This window comes from Doryrhamphus excisus, chromosome 17, assembly GCF_030265055.1.
Source record: "Doryrhamphus excisus isolate RoL2022-K1 chromosome 17, RoL_Dexc_1.0, whole genome shotgun sequence".
Classification (NCBI taxonomy): domain Eukaryota; kingdom Metazoa; phylum Chordata; class Actinopteri; order Syngnathiformes; family Syngnathidae; genus Doryrhamphus; species Doryrhamphus excisus.
In genome coordinates, this window is record NC_080482.1 from 1,705,995 (window position 1) to 1,726,597 (window position 20,603).

At 40.8% G+C, this 20,603-nt stretch overlaps 1 protein-coding gene across 7 annotated transcripts in view; it reads right to left on the reverse strand.

Annotated features, from left to right (window-relative positions):
- The window catches only part of LOC131105461 (CUB and sushi domain-containing protein 3-like), a 255,318-nt gene that overhangs the window by 101,455 nt on the left and 133,260 nt on the right, over window positions 1–20,603 (reverse strand). For all 7 annotated transcript variants that reach the window (XM_058053597.1, XM_058053598.1, XM_058053599.1 and 4 more), the window contains 6 exons: window positions 17,557–17,670; window positions 17,236–17,331; window positions 16,677–16,880; window positions 11,113–11,237; window positions 10,897–10,993; window positions 9,132–9,236 (listed from right to left, as the gene is read on the reverse strand). In XM_058053597.1, coding sequence (XP_057909580.1) covers window positions 9,132–9,236; window positions 10,897–10,993; window positions 11,113–11,237; window positions 16,677–16,880; window positions 17,236–17,331; window positions 17,557–17,670 — 741 coding nt within the window. The remainder of the gene's footprint in view (window positions 1–9,131; window positions 9,237–10,896; window positions 10,994–11,112; window positions 11,238–16,676; window positions 16,881–17,235; window positions 17,332–17,556; window positions 17,671–20,603) is intronic.

The window sequence follows — 20,603 nt, forward strand, 5'->3', positions numbered from 1 at the left end:
AGTGGAAGTTGGAGAGGCTACGTGAGTGGGAAGAGGCGGTGACCTCAGAGGCACAAAGCAGAAGATGCCAGGTTTTGTTTTCCTGCACTTGAACAAGAGTTGTTCGAAGCAGTAAGATTGTCATAATGTACTGTTAACCCACAGATGTGGAAACCTGCACGATAGAAGGATACACCACTTTAACACCTGTATTGGGTTGGATAACTTCTTAGATAATCATGAATAATAATAATTCAAATGAAAGCGGGGGTCCAGGAGGATACCAAGGTTCGGATGAGCGGGGATGGAGTGAGGGTGGCGCTGTCAAATTGAAGATAGAAGTTATGGGCGGGTGTTGTGATGTTTTTGGGACCTGTTTTGTCACTGTTAAGTTTAAGAAGATTTTGTTCCATCCAAGTTTTGATATCAGTTAATCAGAGTAGATGTCGGAGTTGATGGAGGTGGTGGAAATGAATAGTTGAATATCATCGGCGTAGCTGTGGAAATTGAGGCCATGTCGACGGATGATATTGCCAAGTGGAAGGATGTAGAGGATGAAGAGAAGAGGACCGAGCACCGAACCTTGGGGAACACCTTGAGGTAAAGGGGCTATGGAGGAGGAGCAGCTATTTATGTGCACAAACTGTTGACGATTGGAACCAGGACGGAGCAGAATCAGTGATACTGATGCTGGTTTTGAGGCGGGACAGGAGGATAGAGTGGCTAACGGTGTCCATTCAGATGGTTCTTGGTTTATGCCATTCCATGTTAAGCCGTTTTGTAGTTGCTAAGAGGTCCAATAAATGAATTAAAAACTTAAATATATGAGACTCATAAATGGTACTGTAACATCTACCTGGACGTTGTAAGGATGACCAGGATGTCGTCGATCAACGATCTCTTTATAGCGAAAATAAACCGAAACAAAACAACATGAACAAAGTGAACTGTGTTCTGTGAACGCAACTACACAAACGGTCAGAAAACACAAAAAAACCCACAAAACTGCCGGGTCCACTGAAGGCGATGTAATGATTTAGCAGTGGAGTGGTCCTTTTATTGAGATGGAAAGGTTGTCGTGCTTGGGCTTTTATTTTTTATGACTGTTTCATCTACCGTCATTTTTTAGTGTTTTATTACTGGATTTCATGTCTTTATGCGTTCTTTGTACAGTGCTCATTCAGAGTTCACTCTGGCTATAATTTAGGTATAAGCCACCAAAACTCGACTCGACTCCCAAGGACCACCTGTAATTGTTTTTTTTTTTTTGGGGGGGGGGGTGCTCAATCATCTGCAGCAACTTTCTAAAAGAGAATCAAACATGACATGGGCCTGTGGGCCATTTGTGGCCGGTAGCTTGCATTTAATTGGACCACAGCACATTGTAACAATGGGGAAAATAGAGGTCAAAAAATGAAGAGAAAAGGCTGAGATGTTGATCCTAATAAGTAATAATAACACAAAGCTCTGTCTTAAGTATTCAAATCATTTCAATGCAAACACTTTATTCATCACCGAGCAGCATACGGAATAAAAATGTAAAAAAAAAAACAAGACAAGGATAAGTAAAACTGCAGACACTACTGGACACACATAAAAATAAATAATAATTAAAGTAATTAAGTGTGTCCAGTCCTGAAGATTCTGCTTGAATTTGCTTCTCTGCAGAAAAATAGAATTTTTGTTTTCAATGTTTCAATGTTTATGTAGTCCTAAAACTCAATATTCAGCAAAAACGCCCCAAAACTTTGGTAGTATGGATCTCTCTCTCCTCTGAAAATGGATGGCAGTGAATGAGTTAATCAATAATAAAGCAAAGATAAATAATAATATTAATAATATAAAGCAAAGAAACTTTGGGCAAGAGGCGGGGTACACCCTGGACTGGTGGCCAGCCAATCACAGGGCACATATAGACAAACAACCATTCACACTCACATTCATAGCTATGGACAATTTGGAGTCGCTAATTAACCTAGCATGTTTTTGGAATGTGGGAGGAAACCGGAGTACCCGGACAAAAACCCACGCATGCACGGGGAGAACATGCAAACTCCACACAGAGATGACCGAGGGTGGAATTGAACCCTGGCCTCCTTGCTGTGAGGTCTGCGCGCTAACCACTCGACCGCCGTGCCGCCAAATTGAAATTCAATGTTCTGTAAATCTTTTCTGATTTATTTTTTCATGTTATGGTGCTCTGCTCAATCCATCCATCCATCATTCCATCCATCCAGGTTCCGATGTAGAAAACAATCATCAAAACTTGTGTTTCTTGTCCAAGTACTCAGGCTAACCGCAACGTGTATACAACATACGTATACCGAGGCCTGCAAAAGCAGATAAATAGACGCTGCGCTTTCCAGTGCCAGAGGCCACGTAGCAGACCACAACATAGCAAAAATAAATATTTGCACTTTGCTCCCAAAAAAGTGTAGATGACCATTACGAAAAGGCAATGCTACAGACGGAGTACGTTAATGTTAGGCTTGTTTTCACCCAGCTTTCACGGGGTCAACACATACTATTACTCACTGCAAAACCCATCTTTACCGAACCTACAGCAATGCAATCCACTTTTATCGGAGCAAAAGAGTAGCCTTGTAGGAATGTGCTAGGGCTTGAGCTTGTAAGTATTCCAAGTACTGCTAGACAAGATCGTCATTTTGATCATAATTCAAATCTGGCCACCAACACATAATTAATAAATGGTCTGTTTCAATCCAAACAGTGCTACTTTTTTATCAAATGAAGCCTAAAAAAGAAAAATATTCATCATTAAGCCGTGAACTCTGCCAGATTCATTCAAAGTGATAAAATCTTCTAATTAGACAATCCAGACGGAAACATACCACCAGTCCTGATAAGAAATAATGTCACTTTTGTTGTTGGCTTTTGTGAAGAAACTCTGCAGTACAGTACTGCAGTGGACTCTTCAACGCCTATGAATTGGAATTCCACTTGATGCAATAAACACGTTTAGCATGTTGGCGTGACAGTCAGGAGGTAGAGGGATCAAGTCTCCGTTTGGGTGGAGCTTGCATGTTCTCCCTGTGCATGTGTGGGCTTTTCTCCGAGTACTCCGGCCCACGTTATGAAAATATGCATGTTGGGTTTATTAGAGAGTGAAAATTGAGTGTGGGTGTGAATGGAAATGAACCTAATGAGGACATGAAGTGTAGCAAATAGAAGGGTGGGCGGGTTCTTAAGCAATGAACTTGACGAGAGATTCTTATCACATCTGCATTTCGAGCTTAACAGGACACCAGGGGTCTCGTCTATAAAAGTGTGCATGGAATCCTGACTAGAAGAGTCCGGGACGCCAGGAACTCAAAATCTGAGTATGGACTAAAATATACTCACATAGAAAAAGTGATGCATGCACAATTTGTGTTTTATAGATTTCACCTTCATATGTAGACCATCCTCACATGGACCCCCCACCCAACACCTCCACTTCATAGAAGGTCAGTGCAAAAGTGACTCATGAATATGGCGTCTATATTTAAGGACCCTTGATTGCATTGTTCTGTCATTGTGAATCATGGCCGGTGATAAGATGACGAGGACAAAGAAGTTGAATTTCAAGGAAATGGAGGTGGAAAGTTTGGTTGGAGAGTTGGAGGCCCGAAAAACAATATCATTTGGAGAGGAAGTGACATGGGGAAGAGGTGGCCGGAAGTGTGTCAAGCACTTAGCACGCAGGCTACACAGCTAGGAAACCCGAGTTCAATTCCAGCCTCGGCCATCGCTGTGTGGAGTTTGCATGTTCTCCCCGTGCATGCGTGGGTTTTTTCCAGGTACTCCGGTTTCCTCCCACATTCCAAAAACATGCTAGGTTAATTGGCGACTCCAAATTGTCCATAGGTATGAATGTGAGTGTGAATGGTTGTTTGTCTATATGTGCCCTGTGATTGGTTGGCCACCAGTCCACGGTGTAGCCCGCCTCTCGCCCGAAGACATGCAATGAATACTGGCTCTAAAGAAACATTCTAGACCAGGGGTGTGCAAACTACGGCCCGGGGGCCACATCCGGCCCGCCAAGTGTTTAAATATGGCCCGCACGTTCTTTCCAAACTTAACATACAACCTGACATCATGGCTTTAGCCAACCTTTTGATGGTTTGGTTTTTTTTTTATCAATTTGTTTATTTGATGTGATCTGCTGAAGTGCTCCTGAAAAAAGGACACAAGCACATATACATAGCAGGTTGCATGACACTTACAGATACAATCATTCCAGGTGGCCCCCTGTCAATTTTGTTAAATCAATGCGGCCCCCCGAGTCAAAAAGTTTGCCCACCCCTGTTCTAGACTTTGGACAAATAGAACCCAAATAAAGGAACCCTGCTGTAACGCCATGCCTTGTTATATTATGTTGATTATTTATGCCTTGTACAATAGCGATATGATAGTGGTACCATTAAGAGGTGCACGCCCCAAGGAGGTCCAGGTACCAAATTCATGTCCCGCCAGTGAAGCAACCAAAACAACAACCCCGACATGTCACATATTTGTGTTGAGTAGCAAGTAGCTTGAGAGCCGTGGGCAATGGTGTAGTGTTATAAATGACTGTGCCCCTAATAGCATACTGTCATTTCATAAATCATTATTAACCGAATCTGGAAAGGCACAGACATTATAAATCAGGCCAACATAGCGGAAAACCCAGTACATTGCATCCTATACAGACGTTTCCTTTGTGTGTCAGATTTGGTTGCGTATTCATTTGGTTGTCAAATTCGGTCTCTCTACCGTAGCTTACTGATACTGAAAGAACATTGGCTTCTACAGAATGACTTCAATGACGCACAATAAGGGACTGTATTTGTGATACAAAACCACATCATTTGGCCGGCCTTAGAGACCTAGATAAATGCGGTAACAATAGAGATAGACAGGATTTCCCCCTCCGTGGACGACAACAATCATCCAAAGAAGCATTTTTTGAAACAAGATGTCTACTGAATGTGTTGCTTGTGACATATTTCCTCCATATGAGCATCCAGGAAATTGCTCTGAAACCACATAACAAATGTTTCAAGGTAATCTCAATCAATAAATGGCATTGTTTTTTTTGTGTGTTTTTTTTAACAATTTTGCGGCCTTGTTATAAGTCATATAACGATATTATAAGGACTGGACCAAGAACGTTCTCACTAATCTACGTTTTCTCAGACATTGAATCGACCACGTCTTCAAAGATATTTCGCCTCTCATCATTTCACTGATGAAGCCTGGTTGGATGAGAAGTGAAACGTATTCGAAGACGTCTGGAATGGTAATGGTAATGGTTTTATTTCATTTGAACATGCATCAGATTACAATTGAATGCATCCCATAATCAGTTCCCAGTTCCACATGTCCAAAAGGAGTAGGAAGAAGCAAAGCTTATTAAATCCTACCCCTCCATCTGGTACTTTTACAATCAGTAACTGTTACATTTGTTCACTTCCTGCTTTCCATAATACAGTTTAAGGTTTTTTTTTTTTTTTTTAATAATGTACCTTGTACCGAAGTACGAGGTGATATGACCATATATAAAGTATATATATATATATATATATATATATATATATATATATATATATATATATATGATATATATGATATATATGATATATATGATTCCACATACTGAAATGCTATGGCTTTTTAACGTAGTCTTAGCATATAAGTGTTTCAAATGTAGTTCATTTTTAGGTAATTGGTTGTTTTTAGCCTTATGCATTATTTTAGCTGTTTGAAGATGAACTATATCAGCAAGCAGAATAGTTTAGTTGTGATCGATTCAATGCCGTGAGAATATTACCAATGTAAAAAAATTCATGTAACGTATTAAAATATCTTCTTACAGTTTGGTTGTGAAAAATCAGCAGTACAAGTGAGCTGTATGAGATTCATTCTAAACACATTTTTTCATTCTAAACATTCATTTTGCCTGATGATCAGACAAATATTCAAAGTGCAAAGTCACAGAAATAAGACAAGAACGAATACAGCCTAGTTTACACACAACAAGAGCAGCGGTCTCACAACATATGACTGTAAGTGTGGAGAACTGACAGTAGCCACTTTTAGAAAGACTCTATAAAGCCGGTGTACAAATACCAGCGACATGTTTTGCTTGTTTATGCTGAAGCAACCAAAGCGTGGTGCCACTGCGGTGTTTCATTCCGCATGTCATGCTGGCATTCCAAAGGCGTGACATGTAACATAACAGAGTTTATGTCTAGCATGACAAAGGCTGTCCCTTCCCACACACTCAATTGGCTCTGGAAGCGCATCTTCTCTGCCAGCTTCACAGTTGAATATTTCACGTCCACATCCGAGCAACGAGTTTATTTTTCACAAAATGAGGCGGCATATAATTATTTCAGCGTATTTCTGCATTGCCAACACAATGAAGGGACTCTCGGTGGCTATGATAGGATAGGAGGTGAGCAGAGAAAGGAAGGGCCCACCGAGACGTGGATTTACAGCAGAGAAGGAGGCTGTGGAAAATGAAGGACTGTGGAACTGCAGGAGACACGACTGTGGACTCATTGTGAGAAGATGATTGCGAGCAGCCGCAGCTGACTTCAAAGAAAGATTATGTGACGGAGTACTATGTTTATGATTCTTTTGTTTCGAGGCGACTGAGTGTGTGTGTGTGTGATTTGACTCGTTTGTAGTCTAACGCACTTTTTCATAGCGTCAATGAAAAAGAAACAAAAGATAAAAATGTGAATCCCCTGCAGTCTCACGATTAAGACAATTGCGTCAATGTTAGGTTTAGTGAATAATACATTAGCAAGAAATATATTACTGTAAAGAAAAACACAACATGCCAAGACATGAATGAAATGTGGAACTGGGTCATAAACGACTACATTTTTAAACGTCCCAAGACGGAGGAGCGGGGGGGGGGGGGCACGTCGGCAGCTCGTCTAAACAGAGATTGGAAGGTGGCAGATTCAAGCTCAAAAATTGCCTTGACACATAAACCCCCTTTGGTCCTAAGCATGCAGATGTGTAACTGCTTTGTGAAGACAAGCGATGATTCTTCCAGACCACTGCCGAGGTGCCTTTGAGCAAAACAGCTGACTTTTTGTTTTGCTTCTCAAAATAACATTCAATGAAAAAGTCAGTATTTTCTCTTCCTTTTCTTTTCCTTATATGCTAGGACTATGTTAAAAAGCCATAGCTTTTCAGTATGTGGAGTCAAACTATGGAATGGATTGAGTAAGGAAATCAAACAATGCACAACGATGAGCCAATTCAAGAAACAATACAAGCAGTTGATGTTTGCTAAATACAAGGATGAAGAGTCTTGAACCAGTCATGATGTGCTATATATATCACTATATTGACACGCACTATGGTACCCATTATGGCATTGGATGCTCATATCACCGAGTACTTCGGTACGAGGTGCATTATTAAAAAAAACAAACAAAAAAAAAACATAAACTGTATTATGGAAAGCAGGAAGTGAACAAATGTAACAGTTATTGATTGTAAAAGTACCAGATGGAGGGGTAGGATTTAATAAGCTTTGCTTCTTCCTACTCCTTTTGGACATGTGGAACTGTTAACTGATTATGGGATGCGCTCAATTGTAATCTGATGCATGTTCAATTGAAATAAAACCATTACCATTACCATTACCATTTGTATCACTGCGTTCAACTGTTTCTCAATTTTCGTGGATGCGTTCCACAATGTTGACATGTGTGGAAGATGGCCGCTGCGACGCAAAAGAGTAAGTAAGGCTGGCTGGAGTGGTATTGTCAAAAATATTTAACAACGATGCCGAGTTGTAATTATCTGCACTTTAACAACAACAATGTACTCAATCGGTCTATATATTCTGTAGCTTTCCTGTCACAGACATTGCCATTAGGAACCTTCGGCTTCTTGCCATATGGGGTATAATGTGTGAACCCAACTGGCCAGGACCAGTAGTAGTAGTAATGTGTAGTGCATAGTGCGTACTTCAGTGAGGATTACATTCATACACTCCAAACACAGAGAAAGACAAACGACTACCTTGTTTACAAGCTAACAGTATTGCCTTTGGAAACAACAATCAAGAAGCAGCTGCTAACGTTCTCTGCAACAAATCACCAAATGTCATAATACCTGTGAAGCCTCTACATAACACAGCATTTTCTAATGACTGTTATTATTATAATTGTCAGCGACATGGACGTGACGCCGTCCAGTCTATTGCTATGCTTCCAGTCACAATACACAGTACAAGTAAGCTGTATGTGAGGTTCTAAAAAGAAGCTGTCAGAGATGTCCAGTGTTAGGTTGACTATCCCAGCAGTGAAGATGTGAAACAGCTGATGTAAATGTGGGCAACAGTTGACAGCTGCCGGCAGTGTGCAGTGATATAAAGCAGTGGTACACATTTTTTTTTTTTTTTTGCTATGACCTGTGGTGTTCCTCAGGGGTCAATCCTGGAACCCCTATTATTCAATCTGTACATGCTTCATTTAGGCCACCTAATATGTAGCTGCAATGTGTCCTACCACAGTTATGCAGATGAAACTCCTCAGATCGAGGTGTCACTGATGGCAGGTGACATGTTTACTTTGTCACGGCATCAAACAACAAAACAACACATCCCATGCAAAACTACTTCCTCCAGATAAATCATTGTTTGTGGCTCACGGCTACAAATAAAATGTGTTACTAGTCACTTTGAGACTCTTTATACAGTTGCATACTGACCACATCTGGAACCTTCCAGAAGATGTGTGACAATCCTCAATTTTGGCAACGTTCAACTCCAGGCTGAAAATGCTCCTATTCAACTGTGCATATGGCAACTCAAATTATTTTATCTGGACTCTTTAATGTTATTTTTTTTTTTTTTAGGGAATGGATGGAAGATTTAATGAAGTGATTTTATAACGGAAGGGCTGTTCTACCCCTTTATTTAATACTTTGAATTACTTTGTGTATGCATTAAGTTCTATAAATATTTTTTTTTGGTCCAAAAAAATCTCAACACAAAAAATCCACACTTGTCACTCTATCAAATGTCTCTCTGTGTGTAACTGTAGTCCCAACACAAGTTGCACTTCTATTTCTCCTTTCCTGCCACAGAACTAAGTGACAAGGAAAGCAAGAAGCTTCAGGCAAGCCGTCTCTCCTCATACCTGTGTACTCCAAATGGAAGCCAGCGGCAGACACACTGATGTCAGACTGGAAGGTCAGGTAGAGGTTGTTTGATGTGCTATTTAGCAGTTGGGGAATCGTTGTACCTGCAATAACACACAATTGATTTTAGCCATTGTCCTTACCTGTTATGCTAATCAGTCCTTAGCATCTTGGAAATGAACATAATTCTGTGGAAATACACGACCATGTTTCATTTAGGGGGTGTCACCAGAGACCCAACTTAATAGATGATTGGTGCATGACATTGAGTCCACAAAAACAAAATGCAACGAGATGAGATTACAAAGAAAAAACATAACTGGTGTCACAAAATAATGCAGGTGCGTTTTGGAATGTTTAATGCTCCACAAATAGCCACAAAGTGATATTGTTGTCAACATTTTATGATAATATATACTAATACATAATAATAATTTATGATAATAACACAATATTCGTTTTAGTGGATGGTCTTTCACTCTGTAAAGTTGTGGAATTGTTGCTGTGACATACGTATATATATGAAGGCGGGCAAAATGAAGTTAATTTTCATTTATCTTCTGATAAACATATTTATTTATTGTGAGAAATGAGAAATCTTATAATGTTTTCATCTCTTGTGACACCCCTTATGATTAAGCATAGAGTAAAATAACCATATAGTGTACTTACACATTTCAGTGCTAAGTATTCTAAATCTCCATTTTATGTAAATATCATAACAAAGCCACCTGCAGCAAGTGAGATTCACTATAATCCAATTACTAAAGTAATAGCTCACAATTACAATGGAATGGCGGTTCCAGAATTTAGCTCTGTGGTCCCATGTTACCTTTAGGTAGTGGGTCGCAATTATTCTCTGTCATGCCCCCCAAGGGGACACATTTTTAACACCCCCAAGTCAGTCAAGAGTGTGTGTATGAGTTGAGCTGTGAAACATTTGAACCTAAAAGCATGTTATGTTTATTATGCGTCATCTGTTTAAGTGGAATGGACGTTTAAATGTCTCATTTGGGGGTGTTCCTCATGTAAATCGCTCAAGCTTCCCGTTAGTGTGTATATGGGATTCAAAATTAGCATTATTAGCATATTGTGCACTTTGTTTATGTTGAATGTCACACAGAAATATTTGTATTTTATGTATCACAGCTGGCGTGGGAACGCCTCGGTGTCCTCCCGGTGGAGATGGAAAAAGGTGGCCGAGCACCAGGACGTCTAGGGTTTCCTTGTCTGCTGCCCCAACGACCCGGGACCCAGATAAGCGGAAGAAAAAGAATAAATGGATGGAAGTGACGGGCTTTAGTATTTCTTTATGTTCAATTCCTTAGTGCTTCCAAGTAAAGGCTCTGACATGGAACACAATCAGAGTCTTTGGGTTATGATTTTGTAGACCAGGCGCACCCTGAGTAGCGCCAACGGGGTGTGGCCAGTGCGCTTCAGTCAGGTACAGCGCGAGGGAATCCGTGCGTGAGAGGGTTTACCACAGCGAGTGTATAGTAACCCCTGCAAAGGGGTCGGGGGGTGTCTTAAGGGAGTACTGTAATCTCGAAACAGACACTACATTTTGACGATATCAAAGGGGGATGGGAGGCCTTCGTGGGTGAGGATGTTTTTTGACTTTTCCATCGGGTTTTTACGCAACGTTCCCAAAGAGCAAGTCGAATGTCATCTGCTCCGTCGTCACATTTGTGCTGCTGCCAGGAGCTTGTGATCTCTGACTGGATATCCCGTATGCCATATGACATTCACATGTATCCGTTTTACCTGAGTAGCTACCAAGCCTCGGAGCGTTGCCATCCACCCCGTCAAAAAAATCCAGCGAATCCCAGTTGTGCTCCGTTGCAAAGGTCACCACTTGAATCTAGACAAGACGCAAATGATACAAAGGTACATGTTCACAGCGAGGAGCGAGATTAGCTTCTAAAACCAATACGCTACGTCGAGGTCATTAAAACATCACCGAGGACAAAAGCAACTCACTTGAATGCCAGCTCCCTCCGGAACAGTTATTTTCCAGGCGCAGTTTAGGTAGTTGGAATACGGATCCGGGTATCCGGGAGAAAGGATGGTGCCTCTGCGGCCAGTCAGCACCCCCCCACAGGGAACTGGGAAAAAGCGAGGGAGAAAGTGAGGGAGACAGATGTGGTCCCCACACCTTCAGAGTTAGGGTAAGTGGGGTCACTGTGAAGTAATTGAGCCGGCGAGTGGTTTTTAGTTCCCACTTTAAAGCGACACGGGCATATTCGGTATGTTCGATGACAATCTGACAAATCACTCGGCTTGACGTCAGACAAATCTTATTCCATGATTAAGCCCGAACAGACAATAAAGCAGCTATTTTTGTCGGAGTCTGTCATTTATTTGGGTGTTTTTTTGAGCAGCGTTTCCCACCCTTGCCCACATGATTTAATGCCAAGCGAGGCTTATGTGGCATCACAAAATTGTGTCTTGCAGCATGCATAAACAGTTCAGCCCTAAAGTGCAATTCTATTCCCTGCAGGAAACATAAATCACATCTTTCAACTGTGAACGCTATCCGTCTTCCATGTTCACCTCATTTCTACGAGTGCCAGAAGTAAAATATTTATCAAGCCTCCTGAACGTCCCATCGGTGGCGACGGCCACATTGCATTGACATTGTTTGTGACATTGGAAAATACATAAATGATGGCAAAAAGGGCAATACCCGCTCTCATTTATTTAATGCTTTGCACGCCGATGCCAATATCCCTTGTAGCCAGCCACTCGTGTTTTACAGTGTTGGCTCCACTTCCTGTCCATTAAAGATTTTGGTGACCCAGCACTTTGGAGCAAAGCTCTTTTTTATGATGATTAACAACACAAAACCAAAAAACACACGCACACGCAAAAAAAATCTATTGAAATATACATTCACAGATAAAAGAAACCAAAGTAGGTTTCGTATAATGAAGCATATTGGAATACTTTGAACTCGTTACGGATACTACCCTTACTATCATCTTGTAGCCGTGAACGAGAACCATGTGCCAATTTGCATCCAATGACAGTTTGACAAAGTGAAGCTGTTAATATTCCACATTTGTGGAGGCCATTTGCAGATAAAGTACTACAGTAATATTACTCATTTAAATCTGCAATTTAGACTTAAGAACAATAATCTGTCTTTGGCCTGATGCTTGGATTAGTAGTATGATATTTAATAGACATTGTCGCGTTATGATGCACGAATATCTGTATGAACAAGCTGGATGTTGCCACACTCGCCATCGTTGACGATTATCACACAGGAAGCTAAATAGCTAGTCTGTGTTTGTCATTCCCAGGAAGTACTGCCTGCTACAGAATTGAAAATCATGACTTCAGCTCTAAGGCTAATCTTATGCAACATCTCTCCATGGCACAGTTATAACAATATCAGAATTATTGTATTTTCATAATTCCATTACTATTTAAATTATTTTGGGGGAAAAATATGTAATGAAACAAACTAATTATTTTATTCAAGTAATTTTCCCTTCACTGCATATACATTATTGTTATTCAACCCATGACGTTATGCCCTTGATAACTTGTACAGTAAACCTCGGATATATCGGATTCAATTGTTCCCACTGGTTTTGTCCGATATAAGCGAAATCCGTTATATGCGTATACCGGAAAATGTCAGTTTTACGCATATATCGGATTTATATCCGGTATATGCGTAAATGGGATTGTATCCGTTATAAAAAGGCACTTCCTTGACTATGTTTCCAATGTACCTGGACGCGCAGGCAACGCTGCAAACGCTGCAAATGACGTCGTATAGCGGCCTGTCACGATTCGGCGAATCGGAGCGCCACGATGCGGCCATCCGATATATGCGAGTGAAATTTAATGGAAATGCATTGGAACGGGACTGGAGATTTTGTCCGAAATGGACGAAATCCGTTATAAAAAATCCGATATATGCAATGAATTTTTATTGGAAATGCATTACAGAAAAATTGGTTCTTTTTTATCTGTCCGTTGTGAGCGAATTTCCGATATATCCGAGGTTTACTGTATCTATTCCATACATTTTTCCACGATTCACAGTGAGTGTACATCCTCTGGTGGGGTGACCGTTCCCTGTTGCTCTAAGTGACACATTAGAGAAAATGACACCCATAATGTATGCTGTTGTGATGATGCTATGCAGTAAAATGGAGGCCCCTGCCTGAGACATGGAGTGATCTGTTATGAGAACTTCATATTCTGCAAATTTTAACATGTTTGCTATCATGTTTGTGTTTAACTTCATTGACTTTACTGTATTTGTATCAATCATTTAGGCATGTTATTTCTCGCCGGCTCATTAAGTTTCCTATTATTAAAGGGCAAATATGTGAGCGGTATTATCTATTCTCGTTATGTTCTGTAAGATCTGCTTCTGCATTAACTGTTGTTGTCTCAAAGACACAGAAAAGACATTAAAAAGACTGCATGAATCTTGATTTCCTGTCAACTTCACCGGGTAAATAAATTTAAGGGCACATATACGTGTCACCCCAGGGGTCCCCAAAAGAAACCGGTACAATTTGGGCTGACTGCAGGTTTTCTAGAGCTTTAAATTCATCTAACATGAGGCCAAAATCTTAACGGGAAGCCACAGATGCATTTCAAGGAGGGACTTGCAATTTTGCTTTGATTTAACTGCTCCTTTGAGTCCCCCGAGCTGTCACTTCACATAATTTGTAGCGCAAGATTAGAAATCATGAGGCTCATAAAAGCACGAGAGCTCCCCCACCCATCTCAATCTGTGGCGAGCTCATAAGTCAAGAATTACCGCAGGTAGACAAGCGTGGGGCCGACGCGTTACGAGACGTTGTTTGCACCATCCGATGTGTCTTCATAGGAACTTTTAATGAAGTATCCTTCGATCGATATATCAAGTGACCAGTCAGTTGATGTTTTTGGGGATACATGACAAAATCTGATGTAATATTTTAAGTTTAGAGTTTGCCTTGGAACAAAGACATTTATCCATCACTGTAGGTTAGGGGTGGGCAAACTACGGCCCGGGGGCCACTTGCGGCCCACCAAGCGTTTGAATCCGGCCCGCCAGTTGCTTTAAGTATTTCAACTTTTAACATACCAGCTGGCAACATGACTTTCAAGTCGGATGTCTTATTAAAAAACAAACAAACAAACAACAAAACTGTAAAATTCAATTTCGTAGTTTGATGTGGTTTGATGTTTAAAGTGCTCCTCAAAAAAAGGGAAATGAGAACATATAGCTGATAGTATTTACTTAAAATTAGACAAATAATTCAAGGCGGACTGTTAGAATTATAAGTGTAAAATTCATTCATTCATTCATTTTCTACCGCTTATCCTCACGAGGGTCGCGGGGGTGCTGGAGCCTATCCCAGCTGTCTTCGGGTGAGAGGCGGGGTACACCCTGGACTGGTGGTCAGCCAATCACAGGGCACATATAGAAACAAACAACCATTCACACTCACATTCATACCTATGGACAATTTGGAGTCACCAATTAACCTAGCATGTTTTTGGAATGTGGGAGGAAACCGGAGTACCCGGAGAAAGCCCACGCATGCACGGGGAGAACATGCAAACTCCACACAGAGATGGCCGAGGGTGGAATTGAACCCTGGTCTCCTAGCTGTGATGTCTGTGCGCTAACCACTCGACCGCCGTGCCGCCAAGTGTAAAATTGTGTGTGTTAAATATATGTTCTGGCCCCCCCACACAATTTTGTTAACTCAGTGCCGCCCATGGGTCAAAAAGTTTGCCCACCTCTGCTTTAGGTCGTTATTGCCGTATTGTGACACATGACAAAAGTATGTCTGAAATAAAAGCACTATTTGAAAAGCACACATTAAACACACTCCTTTGAGAGCCGCTTACTTGTTGACGCCCCACAAAGTGTTTACACCAACAGTGAAGTTTATAGCGTTGGCTCACTGAAGGAATCCGAGTACTGAGAGCTTATGCAAGTCTGAGCACTTGTGATTTTCTACAGTCTGAATGATTTAGTATTTGTGTACGCTCTGCTACCGAAGCTTCCGAGTTGTGCAGGAAATAAAAAAGTTGCAAAATGTTATTCAGTCACTTACTTTTATTTATCCGCTAAAATCTTCCCGTTAATTTGACCTAACTGCACGTTGACATAAGCAGCTGCGGGAAATGATGGCAAATCATTTGAGTGGAAAGATAATACGTGTCAGAGTTTTTAAACGAGCCCGAGGAAGATCATCTGCAACGCTTTGAATTGTAAAAAGATGCGCTGGTGTCGGACTACATTGGGGGAGTCTATTATTGCCCAGAAAACCAACAGGGCAATCATGGCGCCTACATTACCCAAACCTTCTTTCATAAGTTTCATAAGTTTCATAAGTTTGACCCCGAGTGACAGCTAACCAGGCCCTCAGGTGGAATCACAAATCTCAGTTTGCAGCATAAATGACCATCGGATGACAATCCCGAGGTATTTAGCATTTGTAGTAATTATTTAGCATTTGCACAGTTGCTTGTTTAGAACGGACAGAAAGGAATGTAGCATAGAGGAACAACAAACTGACTAAATCAAGGACCAAATTGTGCGATTCCCTTCTGTGTACTGTATAGACAAGGGGTCACCAACTTTTTTTGAGGCCGAGGGCTAGTACTTTGTGAGCACGGATAGTATGAAGGTCTACATGACCTGTTTGCAGTCAACTTCCAAAATGACAAAACTGCACGGATCACTTTTTAGTAATGAGAACAAAAGGAATAGTAGTAGTAACACGATGCGAAGCGACTGCTCACATATCAAGGTTAATTATTTTCCACAATAATGGTAACAAAAACATATTTTTTAACAAGAAACATTTATTTATGTGCACACATATTTGAAAGTCAGAGGGAACACCTTTCTGTGATTTTTTTCACCTGCCTAGTGAAAAATTCTTCCTCCCAATCACTGTGGAAAATGTAAGTCCTTTTTCGCTTTTCTGCCATGTTTTTGGGGGCTAAACTGCACAAGTAAGCTAGCTCCTCATCACCGCTGAAAAGCGGTGAGCGAACGCGTGCGCACACATGAACTTTGACTTGAGGTAAGAGTTCCTTATAAAATATTTTTTGTTTTAATTTTTGATGTTATAAGACGATTAAAAAAAATACATTAATGCAAGCAATTCTGATTCAAAATTTAAAGCACAAAATAACAATGATAATTTGTGACCAGTGCTATTTTTTAGAAGATGCATCGCGGGCGCCTTAAGTGGTCCACGTGGGCGCATGGGCGCCCGCGGGCACAGCGTTGGTGACCCCTGGTATAGACAATATACAATATACTACAGTACGGTATTACAGTACATAGACTGGCAAACATAAGGGTGGCTGACCTTTCAGACCTCTATGGAGGTATGTAGATAAGACACGTGGATAAGATCGCTTTCATATGTAAGAATCGGCCAATCACCCACAAAATATTTTTAATATTAAAGTGTTTCTGCGTCCTACCGAACCAGAAAACGAATGTTTGTGTGTGTGTGTGTGTGTGTGTGCGCACAAAAAGAGGGACAGTCAAGTCCACTTACCAGCACATGTGGGCACAGTGCCGTTCCACTGGGCGAGGGCATTGGGCACGGCCTCGCACCTGATGGCGCTGGCGCCGTGCAGCGTATAACCTGGATTGCATTCAAACAGCACCACCATTCCAGTGCCAAAGTCGTTCCCGAGGCGCTTCCCGAATCGCGGCTCGGGGACTGAGCTACACTGAGTGGAGCTGGTCCTGGGGACGGCTGAGGACGGAGGGGAGGAAAAGAGGCCGGCATCGACGGAGGAGCGGCGGTTGGCCGTGATCGACACGGAGACAGGAAGGGGAGAGAGATGGAAAGACAAAGGAGGCCGAGGGGAATCGTTAGTCCCTCACGAGGCTTTTCTCAAGTCATTCGTCATTGTTTTCCGCTCCGCCTGGATAAGCACTCTGACTTCACAGCACTCTGCTCTGCCACACATAATTACAACCATGAGTGCCTGGTTAAATACATTTTAAAAAACAATCTAAGGAAGCCGTTGTGCTCATTTCGCTTTCAGAGTCAATTAAGAGCGTCCGCGTAAAAATGCAGAGACAGTTTGTGAAAAGGAGCCGCTCACCTTGGTAAACAAAATGAAATCCTTTGGCTGTGTCGGTGCCGTTTGAGGTAAACTTGAGCGTTACCTTGTTTCCTGAGCTCAAAGGGAGCGTCTCCCCTGAAGTGTAAAAGCAAATGAGACACGGTCTAAATTATTTTTAGGCACAGCCGCTCATGCTAATGACCACAAATAACTGGACCGCTTTGTTATGTTTTTAGCTGGGTTTTCTTCAGCAACATTTACATTTACCACTCAAAATATAGAAAAACTACAAGAATTTCTCTAAACTGTCCCATCAAAAAATAATCATAATGGGCTTTCTGTTGTTTTTTTTTTACTTGCCTGAATGGGATCCGTAAATGGAGGAAAGAAGAGGTGATTCCGTTGAGGATCCATCAAAGATCTCGACAAGGTCGCTGGTCAATGTATGGAACACCACAAACTGACCAAACAGCACTGGAAGCAACACAAGTCAGGAAAGAATATGTTAGATTTGAATAAAATACTGTTCAGTTAAACCGTTAATTAGTTCATCACGGATAGACGAGGTAACGTAGACTGGCCGCGTACTTCTTGCGGTGGCTACTGTCTCATTAAGGTAACGTGAATAAAAACCTAGTGATCGGTGTACATTGGAGATACTGTTTGCGGTTAAGGAGAGACTCACTTCAATGGCTTTATTAGGTCGAGGACACATAAGCAGTCAACATTCCCACAGTAGCTGCTGCCAGCCACAACTCACTCGACGCATTCTCCACACAGATAACCAAAGACGGTGCTTTTACACTACATATCACTTCTTCCAAACACCTTATATTTGTATTTTGGCTCTTGAGACATTTTATGCGAAACGAACATTTCATTTATTAATGAAATAATACATTTTTGAAAGGCCACAGTACAGCGAGGGTGTGATGTTCAAACACGACAAAGGACGACTTTACAGAGTGGATCCCCGTAGATACAGCATTCACAGCCTCGCAAATTCTCAGATTTTTAGTCAATTTGTTTTTTTTTTCTCTCCAAAACGTGTCCGTTTTTGTTCACCATGAGCCGGTAATAATTTAAAAAACACACAATAATACAGGTAAAATGTACAGAACACATGTACCACTATTTATATGGTATTATACATACAAGTAAAGAAGCTAGTTAGTCCAAACGACTGTGAGAATTTACAGTATATGTATACTTAGTATACTTAATAGCCTCATCATTTCAGCCCTGTTGAAGAAAAAATCAATAAATACAAATACAAATCATACTACAAACCTCAGTGTCATCGTCTTTTTGTTTTTACTGTTTCTGTGACAGTTTTCGCCGTATGGCCAACGCATGCATACCACACATTGCTATAACAATAATCCAATAAAACTAATGGAAAATGGTCTGCTTAAAGGCAGCACATGTTTCAATCATTTAGACCAATCATATAACCCAAAAGGACGATTAGTGACTACTCATTTGTTTTGACGCTATTAAAACGTGACACATATTGCATATTTCCCTTTAACTCTGCCCTGCATTGTCATGGGTTGCTTGATAAAATTGTGATATTGCAAAAATATACCCTTTATATCATATATACCGTATTTTCTGGACTATAAGTCGCTCCGGAGTATAAGACTCTCAAGGCCAAAAATATATAATTAGGTAGAAAAAAACATACATAAGTCGCTGCAGAGTATAAGTCGCACAAGGCCAAAAACGCATAATTAGGTAGAAAAAAACATACATAAGTCGCAATAAACATGAACAGAAAAGGTGTCCAGTGTTTATGTAACATAAACAGTTTTTTTTTTTTTTAATTTATAAGTCGCTCTGGAGTATAAGTCCCAGGAACAGCCAACCTATGAAAAAAAGTGCCACTTATAGTCCGGAAAATATGGAATTTTCTTGATACTCTTTCACAAGTATAGAATGTTCTTAGAGCTCTCCACCCATAAGGATGTGTAGGTGCGACAATGATCTGCATCAGCTGCAAAAATACTGCAACATCATGCTAGCACAGGGGTGGGCAAACTACGGCCCGGGGGCCACATCCGGCCCGCCAAGTGTTTGAATACGGCCCGTCCGTTCTTTCCAAAGTATTTCATTTAAACTCAACATACGAACTGGCATCATGGCTTGAGCCAACCTTTTGATGGTTTTATCAATTTTGTTATTTGATGTGGTCTGTTGTCTGTGTGAAAAAAGGGACACAAGCATAATGATGATAATAATAATAATACATTTTTAAATATAAAATATTTAAATATAAAATATTTAAATATAAAATATTTAAATAAAATATTTACATATAAAATATTTAAATATAAATATAAAATAATGAATAATAATAGCAGATTGCATGACACTTTTACAGATACAATAATACCAGGTGGACTGTTACGTGTAAAATATATAGTCTGCCCCCCCTGTTTTGTTAAATCAATGCGGCCCGCGAGTCAAAAAGTTTGCCCACCCCTGTGCTAGCAGAATGTAAGCCGTTTGGCTACACAGAACCTTTGAGTTCCGTGAACCTAAATCCCGCTACTTTTGTGGAAACGAGGCTCACAACTGTCTTCCACTGCATCCATTTATCCAGATAGGGTATTTAGATACAGCATTTATCTGCATCGACGGTAATAAAGACAACATTTTGGCAGATTTTTCATTCCATTGCATATCCAATTTGAACGGAATCAAATACGGATCCTTTTCCCGGCGTTTTTGTGACTTGTTTCATTAGCGGCAAATCCCCACAGTAATGTGGAGAAATGGTGGTTAGACGCACGTGGCCAACTCCGACAGACAGTTTGGAGCATGACCAAGATAAGGTTGTGCCTTCTGCTGTTCTACAAGCATCACACTAGAAGCGCCTCACTGGCGCCTGCCGCAACCTTATAATCTGGCATCACAATAATAATTAAAGTTGACATTTACAAGATTGAATAACACAGTATTTTACCCTGCAAAGAAAATAACTGTCCCGATGATTGAGTGTGGAGGGTAGTTTACAAGAAGGTTAATTCTTAAATAACTAACAACTGAGCAATGAGAGTTAGTACAAAGAGCGCGGTAATTAAATATCACTCCATTTTCCGAAAAGGCTTGAGGAACCAATATCACGATGTTTAATGAGGCATATATGGCTATGTCAAAAATGATTATTTATTTACTTGTTAATGGCGCTGTAAACCAATTTGAGAGAAAAATATGTAGAGTATCTTTATTACTTTCTAGTATGTTGTAAAACGCAGATATATGCGGAGGCGAAGCCAATTCTGAATCAGCATTGCCCCAAAGATTAGATTTTAATGGCATGCTGCAATGCAACAGCAACCGCTTCCACCCACGGAGAGCTTTGCCCCGTGCATTGCTTACATCCAAAAGCCTTACGGGGCCGA